Here is a 21,589-nt window from a genome sequence, read left to right on the forward strand (position 1 = left end):
CATCAGGAGGTAGACTCCATTCTCATGAGTTGGCCACTCTCTTCTGTCACCCAGTTTCCCCTTGTTTCCCTGAACCACCCAGGTCCAGCCCAATTCCCTGGGGGCCGATTGTAGCCTGTCAGACAGACAGACAGACAGACAGACAGCTGGGCTGACCTGGATGTTGGTCAACAGCCCAACGGAAATCTCCTCTTTATGCTTAAAATAAAACTTACATCAAACCTGTCACCCGGGCCCCCATTTGAGCTTCCTGTTTCTGAGTGCTGCAGCCAGCACAGCCTGAAGGAGAGGAAACACCACCCAGCGCTTCCCCACTCCCACCCCGGGGGTGGGCAGGGGCCACCCAGGCTTCACCCTTTGTGTGCCCGGCCCTGGCTGTACCATCAGCCAGGCTGGAGGCTCCCCGTGGGGAACTAGCCTGGAGGGAGACAGGAAGGAACTGAGACCTCAGAGTGGGATCCTCCCCCTCCCCCAGCCCCCTGAGGACTTGCTGTCCCAGTCTCCCACTGAAGCCCAGAGAGGGAGACCGGCGTGTCCAGGGTCACCCAGAATGGGAAGCGAGGCCACTTGTTTTGTGCTGTCCACCCCAAGTCCATCTTCCTCTAAGAACTCCCACTTCCAACCCCCAATCCATGGCTTGGGTTGCATCTTTGAGCTTTCTGCCCCCTTGGGAACAGGGCAGGGATAGGGAAGGGTCCATGTACCCATCGGACTTTCCCCTGACGGTCCCCTTCCTGGCGCAGAGGAAAGACCTGTCCCGGCTCTATCTAGACTCACTCTGTGGCCAGACCCAGGTTCGTCCTCTGTGAAGGAGGCCCAGAGCCACCCAGAGGGGTTATGAGGCTCCCCCGTGGGGCAAGTCTCAGGCCGGGCCAACCACTGACCTCATGCCCCCACCAGACCCTGGGGTGAACAATTACTAAGTTCTGAAGGCCCTACCCCAAAACTTCTCCCACCCCTTCTCCTTGTGAACATGGAAGAATCGGATGACCCAGCCTTTGAAAAAGATGCATCTGTGTTTATTAACCAAAAGGGGGGAAGTCAGCTGTACAGGCCCCTATCAGTCCCTCCCATAGTCTACCCACCTGAGCCAGGCTGCCAAGGCCCTGCCCCCACCCAGAGTAAGTTCCAGGGAACCGGGGGGCCCACTGGGAGAGGAAGAGGAAGTCAGCCAAGGTCAGAGACCAAGGAAGAAGGAAACAGAACCATTAGGCCTAGTAAGATCCTTCGGCCCCTCCCTCTCGGTGGAGAAGGCTAAGTGCCCCAAACCCAAACCCCCAAGAAGAACCAAGCAGGACTCATGTCAAAACCTCTACACGTGAAGGGCAGAGGGTGGCCCAAGGTCAAGAGGCAACCCTCTCAGGGGTCAGTCCTTGCCGGGTGGATGCCGGTCCGCCTCTGAGGCTCTGCCTCCATGCCAAGTTCACACAAGGCCCCAGCCTCTGGTCTGTCCCACGCCAGCAAATGGATGCAGAAGAGGTCAAGGGGCTAAGCTGCCCCTCTAAGATCTGTCCGTGGCAAATGCCGCGGCCAGGGGAAGCCTAGCCCTCAGCCGCTGGGGTGTCGCGCGCCTGCCGCAACCCGTACAGCCACTTGATCACGCGGGCGTTACGCTCTACCACCGACACGCCATAGGGGACGCGCTCCCGCTCCCGCGCGCGCTCCTCGACAGTGGCAGAGCTGCGGCGGGAGCAGTCCCCCTCAGAGCTGCCGGGCCCCGCACTGGGTCCGGCCAGGGACACGATGTCTGAGCTGGCCCGCGCCAGGTGCGCCACTCCCAGCCCCCGTGCCTCCTCCGGGTCCAGGCCGCAGAAGTTAAAAAATCGCTCAAGATCAGCTGCTGCCCGTGAGAAACGCTCGCTCAAATCCGACTTAGAGCGTTGCAAACCTGGGGGCCGAGCTGGGCTGGAGGCAGTGGTGGTGCCTGGCGATGGGCAGGGCTGGGCAGGCGAGGCAGGCAAGGGACGGACGTCCACGCGGCGCACCGCAGAAGTGCTGGGTGGTGGGCGTGGGGGGGTGGCTGGGGGCGCCTGGTGGGCTCCCTCTGTCCGTCCAGGGGTACGGCCGGCCTCGGNAAGTCGATGAGGCTGCTGAGGATGTCCAAGTCCAGCTGGGGCCGGCGGCCAGGGCCAGGCAGGACTCGGCGGCTAGGTGTGAGCACGGTGCGGCGAGTCCCAGGGCTGAAGAGTGGCTGCTTGGACAGCAGGGGCTGCACAGGTTCCTGGCGAGTGTTGGCCACATGCAGGCTCTTGACGTACTTGGCCTTGTCGGCCTCCAGGCGCTCCACAGCGCTGGGTTTCCGGGCTCCACCATCTGCTGGCCGCCGCAGCAGGTAGCCGGGGACTTTGGTCCGCAGGCGGAAAGGTAGGGCAGGGGCGTCCCGGGCTCCCGGAGTCAGTGTGTCCACAGGCATGGCTGTTACATACCCCGAGGGCTTTGGTCTTAGGAGACCGGAGAAATGAGGAGACAGATCCGGGCAGAAAGTTGGCAGCTGGACGCCCGTAACGGCTGCAGGGGAGGAAAGACAGAGGCTGAGCGCGCTCAGACAAAGGCTCAGCAGAGACCGAAAAGGGCCCAAGACGCCTTCCCTATTAAAAGGTAATAGCCACGCCCATGGCTTACAGGGAGCCAGTCAGAAGACAGAAGGTCACGACTGAGGGCCTGTGACTCCGCCCACAGCCCCGCCTCCTTCTCCGGAGACCAGCCCCTGCTGAGGCTGAGAGGAAAAAGTGTCAGAATGACAGGGGCAGCCCGAGCAGAAAAGACGGGGCAAGTCACTTTGCTATAAAGGAAGCAAAGTAGGCTCCAGGCCACATGCTGGGCACTAGCCAACTTAAGCTCTCAATGGGTCTCCTGAGCAACTCCATTTTGTATGTAGGGAAACCGAAGCTCGGGGAGCTCTACCAAATTGATTAAGCTAACCCAGCAAATTGGTGGCTCTGCCCCTTCCTTCCAAACAGGGAGGTGCCGGCACAGCAGTTTTAGGGTTGGGTGCCCAAGAGAAAAGGGCTCTAACCCCACACCCCGCCCAGACTGCCCCCAGGGAACCTGGGATCACCTCCTACCTTTATCCACCCAGGCAGGAAGCTGCCCTGTGCTATCCACCTGTCAGGACATGCCAGGCCCCAGGCATAGCAATAAGCTAGCGAGGGAGGGGTGTAGAAAGCTCCCCCCCCACCCCCAGAGAGGTCCAGACACTCATCAGCTTCCAGTATGGGACTTCACAGTGATCGATAGATGCCTGTCAGCTAGAAATATCAGCCCTGAGCTCTGCTGCTCTGACAGGCTGGAAATGCCGATGATCACAGAACCCTTGAGAGCAACCAGCAGCCCCTGGTTCTGCCAGCAGCCATAGGATGGGCACCCATAGGCAAGGGGGCCCACAGCTGGGTGCCCAGGTGTCTACATGATCCCTTAAGCATCAGGGCCTGGTGCTCCAGGCATCAGGCCAGCCCTGATCTTTTTTCCAAGAAAACGCTGGAGCCACAAAGTGTCCCCCAACCAACTCTCCCAGATATGGGCCAGAAGAAAACCCACAGACCAAGTCCTGAAACTTCCCATCTGTGAAATGAAAGAGAAGGCCTTTGATCTCCGTGGTCCCCAAGAGGACTTGTCATTCAGACCATTCACACCTGTGTTGTCTAATCAACTAGCCACGTACAGCAAGTGAACCTTAGCTTTAAATCGAAATTAAATAAAAACTTGCAATTTGGTTCCTCAATCGCCTGAGCCACATTTCACATACTCAACAGCCACTCCAGTGGTCACTACAGTAGACAGTGCAGATCAGAGCATTTTCATTCCTAACAGAGAGCAATACTGGACAGCCCCGTGGGGTCACCCAGAATGACAGGGGGAGAGTCTGGATGCGGGTGGGAAGACCAAGATCCCTGAATGCTAGAGGTTTGACACCATCCTCTCCTGGAATCCTCCGGAATCCAACTGGAATTCTCCCAATGTGAGAAGGGTCTCTGTCAGCTTATTTTACAGAGAGAGAAAAGTGAGACTAGAGAAGTGACCAGTCTAGGCACCAGGGCCGATAAATAAGACACAAATTCATATGAAGCCTAATTCACTCATCTATTATGTTTATGTAGTTTTACCCTTTGTTCTTCCCATTCCCCTAAAATATAGCTGCATAAAGGAAGGGGGTCTGTTTTGTTCACGGAATTTGTTTCAGGATATTGCTTTCCACACTTAATCGATACTCAATAAATTTGTCTTGAATTGGAATGTCCATGGGGACCAAATGTGAATGGGCAGATCTCGGATAAACTAGAGAGGACACAGCCAGCCCCTACTGCAGGCAGAGTGTCCGAGGTGGTAGGTATGGAATGTGCTAGGAAGCTGGAAATTCAGATGTGCATGAAAACTCTAGGTTCTTAAATCTTAGCACATTCGATAATAATGTTTTTTAATATTTATTTATTCCTTGAGAGGGAGGGGGAGAGAGTGTGTGTGTGCAAGATCAGAGGAGGGCCAGATATAGGGAGACACAGAATCTGAAGCCCCTGATAATAATTTTTAAAACTTGTGTGGATAGGGGTGCCTGGGTGGCTCAGTCGGTTGAGAGACTGACTCTTGATTTCGGCTCAGGTCATGATCTCGTTGGTCATGGAGTCAAGTCCTGCTTCAGGTTCCTTGATGAGTGTGAAGCCAGCTTAAAATTCTCTCTCTCTGTCACTCTCTGTCTCCCTCTCAGGGACACCTGGGTGGCTCCTTCAGTTAAGCATCCATCTACGGCTCAGGTCATGATCTCATGGTTTGTAAGTTGGAGTCCTGAATCAGGCTCCATGCTGAGTGTGGAGCCTACCTAAGATTCTCTCTCTTTCTCTCTCTCTCTGCCCCTCCCTCCCATTCTCTTTCTTTCTCTCTGTCTCTAAAATTTAAAAAAGGGGGCACCTGGGTGGCTCAGTCAGTTAAGCATCCTACTTCTGAGCTGTGCTGACAGCTCAGAGCCTGGAGTCTGCTTTGGATTCTGTGTCTCCCTCTCTCTCTGCCCCTCCCCTGATTGCTCACTCGCTCACTCTCTCTCAAAATGAATAAACACTTAAATTTTGTTTTATGTTTACTTACTATTACTATTGCCTGCTTGGCATTCTCTCACTCCTCTCTCTCTGGCCCTCCTCCCACTCATTCTCTCTCTCTCTCTCTCTCTGTGCTCCCTCCTCCCACGCTCTCTCAAAAAGAAAAAAAAAAGTGTGGATGGAGCAAACAAACAAGTCTGCAAAGGTAACTGCTCTCCCCCACCCCAAACTAGCCCCCAGCCTCCAGGAGGCCTTTGCCCGCAAACCCTGGGGGGTGTTGGCCCTGAGCCAGAGCTGCTCCCAAGATAGAAGGGATGCCCGAGGAGGGAAAGGAAGGCTGCCCCATTGGGGGCCGACCCCCAGGAGACCTCAGGCAGGAAAGGTGGCCTTGCAGAGCCCGGTCGAGATGCCTAGCCTCTGCCCCACCCCCGGGCCGCCGCCTACCAAACCTGTCCGACCCGTTGGCGGCGGCAATTCCCTCCCGGGAGCCATCCTGGGAAACCAGGGGAAGAAGGGGGTCAGGTGGGCAGGCCCAGGGCAGAAGCCCCGCACCCTCGGACCGACCTGCTGGCCTCAGGGGCTCCGCCCGCAGCCCCGCCGCATGCTAGGGGCCAGGAGCCCCGCCGAGCTCGGGGGCCGCTGGCCAGCTCGCCCACCCGCCCGCTGGGCGCCCTGCTCCTGCGGCCGCTCCTCTTACACACCCCGGTTCCTTATCTGAAACGCGGTTAAAAATAGACCTGAGCCTCCAGGTCTCGGCGAGGATGGACAGATAAAACGGGTCGAGGACTCTCCCAGCACCCGGCCGAAAGGCGGCGTTCCAAAAACGGGGCTCTAGGTTTTTATGAGGATTCCGACCCGGCTCCGCAGACCGCCCCCCACCCCGCCCCCGGCGGGGGTCTCTAAGCAGCTCCAGAAGCGCGGGTCGCAGCCGGAGCCTCAGACAAAGGCGGCACGTGATAGACGCGAATCCTAAACTGATCTGAACAAATCCCATTTCGCAGGTGGGCAAACGGAGGTGTGGCGGCTCCTGAGTGTTAAGGCCACGGGTCCCAGTTCCCGGGTGGCGCTCGTCCTCTCCGAGGCCTCCTGCCCCCGCCAACGCCCCACCTACGTATTTCAAACGCGGCCCACAAACGGCCCCTCGAGCGCCAGCCGTGAGCCCTTCTCTAAGGGCATCCACGGGGCTTGCGGCCGCGCCTTGCCCCCTTCCCACTTGCTTCCCTAGAGTCAGCCTTAGGGGGTCGGGGAGCTCAGATCCTCCGCCTGGCTTCGGCCCTGCCCCGCTTCGGGACAATCTTGGAGACTTCCAGCGACGGAGGAGGCCGCGAGCCAGGCTGCGCGCTGTGTGACTCTGGCCGCTCACCGCCCCTCTCTGAGCCTGGGGTCGACCAGGCTCTTAAGTGAGAGGGGCTGACGGCACGACACCTGCGGTGTCGTCCAGGCGGGACGGTGAGCCTCCNAACACGCGTTTGCGCAACTTCCGGCGGCCTGCCTGGGGCAGGTGAACCCGCCGGCCCGGGTGTTACCCGAAAGGGAAGAATGAACGCCAGGCGGGGGGCGGAACCTGCACTCGGGCGCGCTGGCTGGCGGTTTGACGCCGGCACCCGGGTTCCAGCCGCCCCGATCTATCCCCTATCTATCTCATCCCTGGATCGCCCAACCCGCGGCTACACTGGCCACATCCGCCCATCTGGCACCCGCAGTCCCCGTGGCCGCGCGGGCCAGGGCACCCATCTTGGAGGTGGAAAAACTGAGTCCCCTTTCCCCACGACCTCAACGGACCGCCAGTTAATGGTGCCTGTGCCACGCAACGAGAAAGTGCTGTTCCCAGTATTAATTAACCCAGTTTCATCTTCCCAACCAGCCCTATGAGGTGAGCTCTGTTATTATCCCCATTTGGCTGATGGAATACTGAGGCAGGGACAGGCTGAGCTAGTGGCCCAAAGTCACCCTGAGGAGTCCGGTGTGGGCACTTTCCCTCTAGACCAAGGCTTAAGGTCACCCCTTTCTACCTGTGTGTCCTCGAGCAGGTGACTGGACCCCTCTGGCCCTCCATTTGCAAAGTGAGGAGAGTCTCACCTTCCAGGCCAGGTCAGTGGGAGTTCATAGGGTCTGAGAGTGCCTGTCGGGGATCTGTGGGTGCTGTAAGCATTGGCAACAACAAGAGTAATTAAGAATAACTAGAAGGGGGCGCCTGGGTGGCTCAGTTGGTTAAGCATCCGACTTGGGCTCAGGTCATGATCTCACGGTTAGTGGGTTCCAGCCCTACTTAGGGCTCTGTGCTGACAGCTAGCTTACAGCCTGGAGCCTGTTTTGGATTCTGTGACTCCCTCTCTCTCTGACCCTCCCCTGCTCATGCTGCCTCTCTCTCTCCCCCTCAGAAGTAAATTAAAAAACAATAGAAAAAAAAAAAAAGAATAACTAGAAGGTTTGAGTCCCAGGCACTATACTTCTGTAAATCTGGACAGCCCCCACCCCCACCCCAGGGAGGGGCTCTTGAATGCCCATTTTACAGATGAGAAGACTGCAGGGAGGAATCCTTGGGAGGGAGGTGACTGTCCCCACTGCCAAGGCAAGCTCTAGTATGTCAGTTCAGGTGGGCGCATTTGGTTAGGCCAGTTACCTTGGGATACTGAGGCCCAGAGAAGGCCCTGAGTCCTGGGGAAGCCAAAGAGGGCCCAGATCCATGTCCGTGCCAAGCGGGGGCTGCACCCAGTTTGGGGTGGAGGGCTATGAGGGGACAGGAAGTGACTCAGAGAACAATTCTCCTCCTCCCCCTGGGAGTGAGTCAGCTCTGAGGCCTCCTTCAGGCCCCGGAGTCTGATTTTAGGGGAATGAGGGAGGCCGGCCTAACGACCGTCATGGCCCACAATTTCTTGCTGGGTTCCCTGCCAGGCCATCTACTGAGGCAAGGAGTGGGGAGGCTGAAGGGGGAGGGCTCAGTTAGGCAATAACAGTAGTAAAAGCAAAGAAACAATAACAATTTTCATGATATAACATGTGAGAACTTTTCTGAGTGGTTTCTTTGTACCTGACACTATTCTGAGCTCTTTATCCGTATCTGCTGACTCATTTAATCCTGCCCCGAGGCACCCCTGTTATGCTCAGTTTACAGTTGAGAAAACTGAGGCACAGAGAGGGGGGAACACTTGCCGGAGGCCACACAGCTGGTAACTGGCCCGAGCTAGCATTTGAATCCAGGATGTGAATGGAGGAACAGGGCTGGGGGAGAGGGGGAGGAGACAGAATCTTCAGTGTTGGGATTCAGTCACTCACCAGAAGACTCCACAGCCTCCATCTCTGGGCCTCAGGGGGAGAAGCCACCTTAGGGAGCATTCCTGGCTATGGTTCTGGGTCTCACATTCCTCAGTTCAAAAATGGCAATATGGCAGGGTGCCTGGGTGGCTCAGCTGGTTAAGCCTCCGACTTCGGCTCAGGTCATGATCCTGCGGTTCGTGGGTTCAAGCCCCGTGTCGGATTCTGTGCTGACAGCTCAGAGCCTGGGGCTGCTTCAGATTCTGTGTCTCCCTTTCTCTCTCTCTCTCTCAAAAATAAATGAACATTTAAAAATGGCAATATGGCAGTGTTTTCCCAACAGAAATCAGATCTCATCAGTGCTCGGCTTAAGCCCACTTACGGCTCCCCATCACCTTAGAGTAAACCCCCAAACTCTCTAACTGGGCACTCAGGCTTTCCAGGATCAGGTTCCTGTTCTCCACGCCCACCTCATCTCCAGCCTTTTCTGCTCCATCCACATAGCATTCCCTGCTATTCTTGAACACACTAAGGTCTTTCCTGCCTCAGGGACTTTGCACCATCTGTTCTGTGCTTGAAACCTCTTAGCTCACCTCCCGCACGTTCCACCTTCTCAGAGAGGCCTCACTGACCACCCTGAGGCTCCTGCCAACTCTCTCATCCATTCGTTCCCTTCCACACATTCATCCCATCCTGTCATTTTAGATATTCACTTATTGATCACTCGTTTCCTATTTCTATATTTTCATCCTCTGGGGACCAAGCATACAGGTGTGTGCAGGGCACACCATTGATTAAGTGGCAGGACTGGAAGCCAGGCTGCCTCAAAGACAAAGGCCCTTCACCACCAAGCCTCCTCCGAACCCCCTGGGCCGCCTTCCCCCTCCTCTCCAGCCTCCCCATTCAAGCTGGGCTCTGGCGACTTCTAGATGAGCCCTCTTCTTCCTCCAAAGACATCAGGTCCAAACCTTTGCACGTGCAGGGTCTGCTCCTACAGTGCCCCTCCCACCCCATCCCTACAGCCACCTCTGTAGCCAAGACTCTGCAACCAGCCTGCCTGGGTACAAATCCCAGCTCCCCCAGTGAGTAGCACTGAGATCCCAGGCAAGATAATCAACATTCCCATGCCTCGATTTCCCCAACCGTAAACCAGGACTTGTAACAACAGTGCCTCTCTCCCAACCTATGCATGACAAATGCCACCAAAACACTATGTTCCGGTGCCCAGCTCCTGGGTGAGGACCTCATCACCCAGAACACTGACCCACTTTTCTCAAAGTTTACAAATCTTAAAAAGTTTAAGCATGCAGAATCACTTGAATGGACATTTCTTCAAAGAAAGTGTACAAAGGGCCGGTAAGCACATGAAAAGATGCTCAATATCATGAATCATCTGGGAAATGTAAATCAAAACTGCAATGAGATAACATGTCACATCCATTAACATGACCAATACCAAAACAAACAAGCAAGCAAAAAAACCCCAAAAACCAAAATCAAAAACCGAAAACCAAAACAAAAAAACAGAAAATACCAAGTGTTGGTGAGGATGTAAAGAAATTGAAACTCTTTTTTTTTTTTTTTTAAATGTTTATTTATTTCTAGGAGAGAGAGACAGCGTGAGCAGGGGAGGGTCAGAGAGAGAGGGAGTCACAGACTGAAACAGGCTCCGGGCTCTGAGCTGGCAGTCAGCACAGAGCCCGACGTGGGGCTCGAACCCACGAACCGCGAGATCATGACCCAAGCGAAAGTCGGAAAGTCGGACGCTTAACCAACTAAGCCACCCAGGCGCCCCAAGAAATTGAAACTCTTGAACACTGTTGGTGGGAATATAAAATGGTGCAAAAAATGAAATGAAATGAAATGAAATGAAATGAAATGAAATGAAATGAAATGAAACTGGCGTAACTACTATGAAAACAGTATAGGGGTTAGGAAAACTTTTTATTTTTTTTTTTTAATGTTTTTTATTTATTTCTGAGAGAGAGAGACAGCGTGAGCAGGGGAGGGTCAAAGAGAGAGGGAGACACAGAATCTGAAACAGGCTCCAGGCTCTGAGTGGTCAGCACAGAGCCCTACGTGGGGCTCGAACCCACGAACCGTGAGATCATGACCTCGAACCTGAGCCGAAGTCGGACGCTCAAATGACTGAGTCCCCCAGGTGCCCCAGGAAAACTTTTTAGAGAGAGTTACCGCACGATGCATCAATGCTATCCCTCGGTGGATACACAAAAGATGTGAACCCACGGACTCGAACAGATATCATGCGCCAATGTTCGTAGCAGTATTATTCACAGTGGCCACAAGGTAGGAGCCACCCAAGTGTCCATAGAATACTGGAACATAGAACATAGAATGGAATGTTATTCCGCCTTTATAAGGAAATCCTGCCACCCGCCACAACATGGGTGAACCTTGAAGACATTACAGTAAATGAAATAAGGCAGACACAAAAGGGCAAATATCGTATGATTTCACTTACATGAGAGCAGTCAAATCAAGAGAGACAGAGAGCAGCAAGGTGCCTTCCAGAGCCTGGGGGAGGAGGAAATGGGGAGCTATAGTGTTGTGGGTATGGAATTCCCATTTGGGAAGATGACAAAGTTCTGGAAATGGATGGCGGTTCCCCGTTGCACCATGGTGTGAACAGACTTAATGCCACTGAACTGTACACTTACCAATGGTTAAAATGTGAGATTTTATGTTATACACACGTTGCCAAGAAAAGAAAAAGAGAGAGTACAGAGTCTGGGGCCAGCCCCCCTGGATTGAAATTCCAGCTCTGGGTGACCGGGCCCGAGTCACTAAACCTGTCTCCCATTCAGTCTCCCTTTGTGCAGTGGGAGAAAAAAACAAAAAAAAACAAAAAACAAACCCAGCACAGAACTGCAAGCACCAAATGAGCCCGTGCTTATACAGGGCCTGACAACAGTAAGGGCTGCAGAGGTCATGATGTTTATTCTCCGCCTAGGGGGCAAGAGGTGTGGCTTTGATGTTTATAATTTTCATGACCTTCTGCACCCCCGCCCCACCCCTTCCTTCCACCTGCTTCTTTTTCCCTTCAGCCCAAGCCAGGTCCTGACTCGGGTGGAGACAGGGAGGCCCTCACCTGCCCCAGAAAAGGATCAGGAAGGCTCCAGGCAGCGGAGAAGGGGCGGGCCAATGGGGCAGCCCAGCTCGATTTCAGCCCAGCTGTCCGGGTCAGAGACACCCAGCGGGGCACCCCCTCCCCCCCCCCCGGCCACNAGGCTCTCATGCCCTGGCCTGCCTGCAGTCAGTCTTGCCCAGAATCAGCTTTGCCCAGGGCACCCTTGCACACATCTTGGCAAGGGAGAGGTGAGTGGGCGAAGGAGGGGTTGTGGCCACAGACTCCCGGAGCACTGATCTCCTATTTGGCCCAACTCCATCAACTCAATTAACTGCGCCTGTTTGTACCTCAAGTTGCAAAACGGGGACAAAGGGGCTTGCGGTGACAGGAAGAGACCACAGGCAAAGCCTTAGGGAAGAGGCTGGCTCTCCGGGCTGGGGAAGCTGGAGGTTGGGGCGGATTCACAGGCAAGCCCACTTCCTGTCCTGGATTCCCTTCTGCCCAGGCCTGAGCTCACCATCATGGTTTCTTAGCTTGGCCAGAAGATATGAAGAAACTTGCCCAAAGTCACACAGCAAGTCAATGACCAATCACAGAGAGGGCAGTGGTCTTATGATTAAATATATAATCTCTAGGGGCACCTGGGTGGCTCAGTCGGTTAAGCACCCAACCTCGGCTCAGGTCATGATCTCATGATTCGTGGGTTCTAGCCCCACGACAGCCCAGAGCCTGGAGCCTGCTTTGCATTCTGTGTCTCCCTCTCTCTCTGCCCCTCCCCCGTGTGCACTCTGTCTCTCTCAAAAATAAATAAACATTGGGGCACCTGGCTGGCTCAGTTGGTTAAGCATCTGAAAGGCTCAGGTCATGATCCCATAGTTTGTGAGTTTGAGCCCCGCATTGGGTTCTGTGCAGACAGCTCAGAGCCTGGAGCCTGTTTTCAATTCTCTGTATCCTTCTCTCTGCCCCTCTCCCACTCACGCTTTCTCTCTGCCTCTCAAAAATAAATAAATGTTTTAAAATTTTTTTTTTAAGTTTTTTAATATTTTATTTATTTCTAGGAGAGAGAGAGAGAGACAGCGTNACTAAGCCACCCAGGAGCCCCTAAAATTTTTTAAATAAACATTAAAAATTTTTTAAAATATATATACAATCTATAATGACATATATATATAATTTTTGAACCAGGTGATATAGGCACATGACTCAATATTCAAAAACTCTAAGGAGAAGAAGTAAAAAAGAAACCCCTTCCCACTCCTATCCCCAGCTACCCAATCCCCCTCCCTGCAGCCACCACTTCAACCAGACAGCTGTGTGTCCCTTCCAGGGAGATTTCAGGCAATTACAAGCAATAATCATGGACTTATATCCTTTCTATTTTTTTTTACACATATGGCAAAATGCTGTGCATACTGTTTTCACCTTGCTTTTTTACTCAATAATACATGTTGCTCTAAGAACATTATTAATATATTCATGATAATATGTGTTATTAATATACTTAATAACATACGTTGTTCAATAATATCTGTGGTGCCACATCAGTACCTAAAAGAGCCTATCAGCCCCGCTGATGAGCACTTAGCGTGTGTCCAGACGCGCCCTCTTACCAACCACCCTGCAGCGACACCGCACCTGCGTTGTGTTGCCTTAGAAGTGAGACAGCTGAGCTAGGGATGCTTGTCATCGTGACAGAGACCTTGTGAGTTGATCTCCATCAGCAGGACACACAGCAAATGGTCAATAACTGTTAGCTTTAGTTATCCTGATTAGGGGTTTGGGCACCCCTCAGTTTTGCCTCACCCGGCCCCTCCTTGCATCACATGCCAGCCCAGGAAGATAATCAGCTCCCTAATCACTGAAAGACCTAGGACATCAGATGGGTAAATGCCACCGAGAATGACAAAATAGGAAAGGGGGAAGGCAGGGCATATGAACTCAATAAATATTTGTTAAGAGACTAAATGAAAGACTTATTTTCTTTCTGAGTTCCCGGGGCATCCCCAGGAGGGAGGGCCTGGTCTAGGTCAGATGCTCCACTGGGACCCGTCGCTGCCCTGTCCCCAACTCCCAAAGTCTCTGCTGACTGATGGCTTCAGGTTGAGCGGCTGCCTCTACCCATTCCCCCCACCTGGGGCAGATTCCCAAGAATCTAAAAGCGGCTCCGGGGTCAGAGCACCTGCTGCCCACCTCGTATCTAGCCCAGAAATATGAGTCCCGCCCGATCCTCCCAGAACAGCGCTGCGATTCAGAACCCCGCGGGCAGAAGGACCCCAAACGCGCCCTGAATCCAACCTCTGGCGTTCCAGAGAAGGGAAGACAGATGCCCAGAAGGGGCACCCAGGGGACGGTGCGGGAGAGTGGGGCAGCAGGGAGGTCATCCGGCCAGGGCCGCAGGGCTTAGCAGCCTTACAGCTAAGAGGCTGAGAAGCTGACCACTAGCTGCGTGTCTGGGCCTCTCAAGGCCAATCCAGATCTACCCAGACTGGAGACTGCGAGGCGGGGCAGAAAGACCTGAACTGGATTCTCCAATCAGACCTCGTTGGGCTAGGACACACTTGCCTCTCCGGACCTCAGTTCTCATCTGTGAAATGGGGTACCAACTTCTCCCCACACACACGACGCGGGGAGGACGCATACACCAGGCGCTTACGGAGCCCCTCAGACACCGGCGCGCGCCCCAGACCACCCATCCCCTCACCTGGAGCCTGCGCTAGCTGAGCCCCGTCTCCTCCAATACGGGCTCGGAGAGGCTGACAGCTCGGACCCCGGCTGGAATGGCCGCGCCCAACGCTGCTCGGAAGGCCCCAGCCCCGCACGGGGCCCCGCAGGGGCGTCTTCGGAGCTGCTGTGCGCACCCGAGACGGACCGGGGCACCTGACTGTCCCAAGGCCCCCGCCAGAGCGGAGGTCCGGAGGACGCAGAGGAAGGGGAAGCGAGCTTGCCGCTCTTCCCCCCGTCGCCGGAATGGTTTGCCCCGGACATCCTGATTGGTTCCTCGCTTCCGTTCGAACGCCGCGCGGTCCGGTTGCCAGGCGACCGCTTCACCACAGCCGCTGGAGTGAGCGTCCGGCCCCCGCAGCCCAGCTCCGCCCCCCGCAGCCCGGCTCCGCCCCTGCAGCCCGGCTCCGCGCCCTCAGCCCAGCTCCGCCCCCGCGTAGCCCCTCCCGCCAGCTCTTCCCGTCGCCGCGGCAGGCTCAGGAGCCTAGCTCTTGCCCTTGCTCCGCCAGGACTTTCTCCTGGTCCCCAACAGCCTATGGCACCATTGAGGGGCCCCACCCAGTCCCTAGTTCAGACTTTGCAGCTTGCCAGGTGAGCCCAGGCTAGCCCCTTTTCCTGTCTCCCTAACGGCACAGTGGTAGATTTGTAAAATGTGCATATTCAGCAGTCCTGAACTTTACTAAGGAAATGATCAAAGACATGAGCAAAAACTAATGTCGCTCAGCGTCATTTACGACAGCAAAATAATGGAAGTAACTCCGATGCTCAGCAAAAGAAAGTTGGGTCTATAAATCCATCCTCCGGAAGAGCTAAGTCTATAGAGCTTACCTGCCAGATAGCTTTACATAACATAACTCTTGTCAGTGCTCATGGCATAACCCTTTGAGATAGGTACCTTTAATTACCCCACTTTGTGATGAAGAATGGTCCGCAGCTATTAGAAATGATGTAGTTAAAGATACTTCAGGTATGAGAAAAATGCTAAGAACGCTTTTTAAAAGTATGTTTCAAAGCACTATGTACAACATAACTATGTATTAGATATGTAATTGTAATATCATGTGTTTATGTGTAATCATTTATAATAGCAGCAGTTAACTTCTTTTTTTGTGCTTTTGTGGATTTTCCAATTCCAGCACTTACATATGTCAAGGGAAAAAACACATTTTTTTTAAAGGATTAGAATAAATTAACACTAAGCACCCTTCCAGATGAGGAAATTTCATAGCTGCAAGTCACTATTTGGGACTAATGCATTGTTCAGTTTGGAGCGAACCTCTGTTTTCTGGTCCAGATGGTGATTTTCACTCGTCGATTGGATTTTCAATGATTGAGCCCTTACCGTACACATACCTTGGGCAGGTGGGGGAGGGAAACTAGTAATAGATCAATCGCTAACAATGATTGCACATTCTGGCACGAGCACCAATCAAATCAGAGTAGATAGAGTCATAAGCAGGGAGTCTGACTATATCTGGGAGAACTAGCTAAATATCAAAGCCGGCATCAGCTGTGCCCTTTGCTAGACTGCGCTCAAGGCCTTATACACATTTTCTCACTTGACTCCATTGCTATGCAAGGAGAGAGATTCTATTATTCTTCTCATCTTATAGATGAGAAAGCCATTGTTTGGGTCCAGCAGGAGTCCTCTGAACCGTTCTGTTATGTTCCATGTAAATGTACACCTGTTGGCAGCAGCAGTGAGGTAAGGCGAGGAGGAGCCTGAGATCATAAAAGACACAAAGCAGGGGCAGATCTAGATTACATACTTCTGGAGGCTTATATAATTTAGGGAGATCTATTTAAGGACTACAAAAGGGGTGCCTGGGTGGCTCAGTCAGTTAAGCGTCCAACTTTGGCTCAGGTCATTATCTCACAGTTTGTGAGTTCGAGCTCCATGTCAGGCTCTGTGCTGACAGCTGACAGGAGCCTGCTTCGGATTCTGTCTCCTTCTCTCTGCCCCTCTCCCAGGCGCGCACTCTCTCTCTCTCTCTCAAAAATAAATCAACATTAAAATTTTTTTAAAAAGGAAAAGAACTACAAAATTACAAATATAAAATTAGGAAGTAAAGTGATTATTTGGTTAGAAAGATAAAAGAAACCTCAACAAGTGACAAATTCCACCAATGACAAAATCCAGGAAAATGACATTATTTCTATCAATTACATATTTGGCATACCTCCCTAATACTTTCCACGAACAAGCTTCTTTTGTGTCCATGTATACATTTCATACCTCTCCTCTACTACATATTGGTGGTATTGGGCACTGTAAAACCAGAGAGAGAGAGAGAGAGAGATGCACCTTTATGTCACAGTGCCAGTTGGGGAGATGTCACGGCACACCTCAGTGCTATCTACCTCAGGTAGGGGTATTCCTGGAAGCCGTTACCAGTTAGTAATAACTTTTCACAAAAGTGACTGGAAACAACATGAATAAAACCACTAAGCCCATACTAATGTCAGGGTTCCCTTAGCCAAATCCCCAAAATGCCCACACTCACTCTGACATCACCCGAAACAAAGGGAAGTAGGGATGGAAGGAGATGGTGATTTTAACAGAGCGAGGTTTAAATATCTTACTGGGGCAAGTTTTACAGAAGCATATGACTCTGAAGACATTGCTAGGGTGTCTGCCAGACCTTAGCTTCCCTGTCATTAAAATGGGAATAACAACAATAGCGTCCTGGGTGAATTCTTCTCTGAGATGTACAACTCTAACCAGGGGGTGGGAGATAGTTGAGATGCTTGGATAAAGGTCCTGCTGACCCTGGCATGTTCAAAACTTGCCTCTGCCCTACATACCCTGAAGCTTAAAACAAATTGCGCCTGGGTGGCTGGGTCAGTCAAGTGGCTGACTCTTGATTTCGGGTCAGGTCATGACCTCACAGTTCGTGGGCTCCAGCCCCACATTGGGCTCTGTACTGTCAGTGTGGAGCCTGCTCGGGATTCTCCTCTCTCTCTCTCTCTCTCTCTCTCTCTCTTTCTCACTCTGTCCCTCCCCTGCTGCTCTCTCGCTCTCTCTCTCTCTGTTGAAATAAATAAATACACTTTAAAAAAATAGTCTTAAAAAAAAAAAACAAATAGGATAACACAAAAACTCTGAGCCTTATTCTCCGATTAAGAAAGTAAGGCAAGGGGGTGCCTGGGTGGCTCAGTCAGTTGAGTGTCTGACTTCGGCTCAGGCCGTGACCTCACGGTTTGCGGATTCAAGGCCAGCATAGGGCTCTGTGCTGACAGCTTGGAGCCTGGAGGCTGCTTAGGATCCTGTGTCTCCCTCTCTCTGACCCTCCCCCACTTGCTCGCTCTCTTGCTCTCTCTGTCTCTCTCAAAAATAAAAATAAACATTAACAATTTTTTTAAAAGTAGAAAACTTAAGAAATCATTTTTTAAAAAGAAAGAAAGGAAGGAAGGCAGAGGACAGAAGGAATTTTCCCTAGATTCCAAATTGGGCCACATGAAGAGAGATTATTTGGGCACATTCGGATTCTAGAACTCTGAGCATCTTCACCTGCCATCAGCATATCGGCCATGCTCCCCGTCTTCAATGATTTCTTAAGCCCCTGGTACCAGCTCACGGTGATTGAAATCACCCCAGTCCGTTCCCTCTCCCAGGATGTGGGAGTTGGGGGGAGAGAGCCTGCAGGAATCAGGAGGTGGACAGGCTGTCATTAGCGTGCCCAGATGAAAGGGACCTAGATGACCCTTATGGTCTCGTCCTGACCCAGCGAGCGGGCAACAATAACACCTCGCCCCACCACAGGCCTGTAGCTTTTTCAGCGCCCTCCTCCAGCACCCTGACCTTGGCGGTGTTTTCTCCCCTCGGCCCGAAACTGAGATGGACTGAGCCCCGGACACCAGCTCCCTATCTTCCGCGCACCCTCCGCCGCATTTTGTTTTGGCAGGTGGAACCTGGCCCTGGAATGGTGAGAGAGGCGGGCCCTGGGCGGGGGCGGGGCTGGAGACCAGCGACAGGTCCTGCCTGAGCTTTCTGGTCCCAGGGGAGGCAGCCTCTGAAGCCTTCAGGTGAGACCTCGTGAGAGGTTCAGAGGGCACTGCCAAGCCAAGCCCTTCCTGAGTTCTCATCCAACAGAAACCGTAAGAGAGATGGGGGGTGGGGGTGGGGGGATGATGATTGTTGTCTTAAGCCACTAAGTGTTGTGAAGGCTTGTTATTCAGCAGTAGATAATGCCTAGGGGCTTTTACAAGTTCAACGTCCAGGGGGCACCCCAGACCAACCGCATCAGAACCTCTGGGGGAGGGGCTCAGGCGTCAATTTTCCAAGTGCAGCCAAGGCCGAAACCCCCTGGAGGAGGTCTCACTCAACTTCTAGCCTGGGCGGCTCCCGCTGACCTCAGGCTGGTCAGGAGGCTCTCCTCTGGGCTCCCACAGCTCCCTGTGCCAAACGGGCCTGGGGCACGTCTGGTGACTTCGCTGTCTGCAGACGTCTTATCTGGTGAGTGGAGGTGATTGTACCACCCAGCTGGCCTCCTGGACGATCTCACGGTGTGCCATCTGAGAACGAGCTTGGGGGGCAGAAAAACAGAGCTCTCCGGGTGGGGCTGCTATCACCCAGCTGCTGCTTGGGCTGAGCATTCCACGGCCTCTTGTTTTCTGAGCCTCAACTTTCTATCTGGACGATTAGGAGACAGCAGCTGCCAGTTTGGAGAGGACTGTGCAAAGTACCCTTGTCCCCGCAGACCTCCCCCTCCCCCTCTCCTCTTGGTGTGTTTCAGGATGTATTCACTCATTCAACAAAGATTTTCGGAGCCCCTGGCCTGTGCGGGTGACTAGGAAGACAGACAGGAACACAGGACGTACACTCTAGTGAGGGAGACAGAACAATAGATGAGTAAGCCAGCCGACAAGGGAGGCATGTTATAAATAAAAATAAAGCCGAGTCAAGCAATGGGCATATTGGAAAAGGGGCTGCTTTATACAGCACGGTCAGGAAGGCCTCTCTGAGGTGAAGCCTGAAGCGTAAAATAGAGGCAGCCATGGGCAAATCTAGAGGAAGACTGAGAGGGAGAAACATGTGCAAAGGTCCTGGGGCAAGAATGAGTTTGGTGTATTTGAGCCAAAAGGCCAATGACTGGCATGGAGGGACGAGAAAAGACTGACAGGGAGTTGCTGAAGGCCACAGAGAAGAGTTTAGAATCTAAAGATAAGTTTAAGATCGAGAGTCAGAGTTCCATTCCCAGCTCTACAGCCCACCTGCTGCCAGACGTGGGCAAGTTCCTTAAACTCTGAACTTCCAGCCCCCCATCTTTAATGGGAGTGACTGCACCTACATTGCAAGGAGTTACCTTGAGTCCTCAGAGTGACACCCACAACACCCTTAGCACAGGACCCGGCCAAAGCACAGCTCGGTAAATGTGCTCTATGCTGGTTGCTGATGACAATAGTACAGATCATACAGCACAACCATGGGGGCTCCCGGTAAATCTCCAACCCTGGCAGAGAGCATACATGCGTGCCTGTAGCCGGCTGCACAGGGCGCCAGCACAGAATAGTCGGGGTTTCCAGCAGTGTTCTGGGGCTGAGGGACAGGCTAGCAGCTGCAGGAAGCAAGGGAAGGAGCAGACAGGCTGGACGTTCCCGCTGGATGTGGCCCAGACTGAACCACATCCGCTCTCCGCTCCCAAATCCTCACACCCCAGGAGCAGGGACAAATTGTGAATCTGGATAGCCCAGAATTTTTTTAATCCTGAGGTCTTCAGGGTGCCTGGGTGGCTCAGCCGGATAGGCACCCAACTCTTGATGTTGGCTCACGAACCCGTGAGATTGAGGCCAAGCCAGCGTCGGGCTCTGTTTTGACGGTGCAGAGCCTACTTGGGTTTCTGTCTCCCTCCCTCTCTCTCTCTCTGCCCACCCCACCCCCAACCTCAAAATAAATAAGTAAACTTAAAAAAAGCCTGAGGTCTTCAAATCCTTAGGATCTCCTCAGTCTAAAACCCTAGATGCCCACCACACTCTGTTCTTTGACATGTAAGTGAAAGGGTCTTCAGGTCATCATCCAAGGTGGAAAGAGCTAGTGGCTTTCACAGAGGGAGGTTAGAGCAAACCAGTGTCTCCCAAAGTAGGAGCAAGAGGCATGACAGTTCTAAATTATATGCATCAAGGGGCGCCTGGGTGGCTCAGTTGGTTAGGGGTCCAACTCCAGGTCAGGTCACGATCTTGCGGTTCGTGGGTTCAAGCCCTGCATTGGGCTCCTTGCTGACAGCTCAGAGCCTGGAGCCTGCTTTGGATTCTGTGTCCCTCTCTCTCTGCTCCTCCCCCCTCATGCTGTCTCTCTCTGTCTCAAAAACAAATAAAACGTTAAAGAAAATAAATTATATGCATCAAATAAATCCCCTAGGGCAGGGCTGTCGGCTAGGACTCTCTGTGCGGGTGACATATTCTGTATTTGTCCAGCACAGTGGCCACTAGCTCCTTGAAATATGACTCAGACACTGAATTTTGCATTTTATTGACTTTTAATTATTACAACAGAAAAGCCACATGAGGCTAGTGGCTACCGTATCAGCACAGCTCTGGAGTCTGTGATGTCTTCTCTTCGATTCCCTTTCACTCTTTCCAGCCTTCATCTGCTGTTGGTCAGTTAGCTTCTGCCTATACATGCTCATTTCCGCCACAACAGGGGGCCTCAGACTCCGAGCCAAACTGGAATTTGTATCTGTCCCTTTATTGAAATGTATCTTATGAAAGGAAATGTAAAGATGAGAAAATTCGAAGTGTACACTTCGCTGGTGTCTGACCAGTGTATGCACCTGTGGTCACGACTGTGGAGAAGTAGTTTTCGTCACCTGGACAGCCTCCTTCGTGTGTTTTACGGTCACCTCCCGCCCCCACACTCTGGCAGCCGCCGATCTGCTTTCTTTCTCTAGCTCTACAGTCTCGCCTTTTCTGGACGATCACACGAAGGGGTCCGCCTTCTTTCACTTGAAGCAAGATGAGAATCTAATAACATTGTTTTCTTCCATTCTATTATTTTTTTCGCCCCAGAAGTTTTCTAATTATGGCGAATGATGAAAGTACGAAATTTCTTTTCACCTTGAATCTGAGCCGAGGAGCTCACGTTTGTTTCCTTTAAACTCTCGAAGTCACTGATAGAGCAGATGGATTATGGCCACGGCAGCCATTCCAAGAGACAAGACACAAGTTACTCCTCTTTGGGAGAAACACCCAGTCCCACTCTGCATATGACACATGGGGAAACCAAGGCGCAGAAGGGGGCTGACTGGCCCCGGGTCACATCAAGCAGGTGGCAGAAACAGGAAGACGCTAGTGCTGCCCAGGACAGATGGCAGAGGCTGGGAGGAGAGGCATGGGTCCCCCTCGGGGTTAGGGGCGGGCCCCTCCCTCCCCCTGCGCTAATGGAGCTGCCCCAGGTCAGGGGCTGGGCCTGACAGATGGGATTCTACAGGGGGAAAAGGTTCAGAGAACGAGGGGCCTTTGTCCCAGCCCCAGATGGCAGGGCCCGGCCAGAGGCAGGTGG

The 21,589-nt window shown here is 53.0% G+C and overlaps 1 protein-coding gene across 1 annotated transcript; it reads right to left on the reverse strand.

The window, feature by feature from the left end:
• Nucleotides 1-1,014: 1,014 nt before the first annotated feature.
• Nucleotides 1,015-14,295, reverse strand: FAM110A (family with sequence similarity 110 member A). The gene is given in 3 exon segments (XM_077766897.1): nt 1,015-2,077; nt 2,080-2,508; nt 14,072-14,295. Coding segments are annotated over 2 exon segments (870 nt in total). The 5' UTR covers nt 2,414-2,508; nt 14,072-14,295; the 3' UTR covers nt 1,015-1,541.
• Between the last annotated feature and the right edge of the window lie 7,294 nt (nt 14,296-21,589).

Source organism: Crocuta crocuta, unplaced genomic scaffold (genome assembly GCF_008692635.1).
Source record: "Crocuta crocuta isolate KB4526 unplaced genomic scaffold, BGI_CrCroc_1.0 scaffold15, whole genome shotgun sequence".
NCBI classification, from domain to species: Eukaryota; Metazoa; Chordata; class Mammalia; order Carnivora; family Hyaenidae; genus Crocuta; species Crocuta crocuta.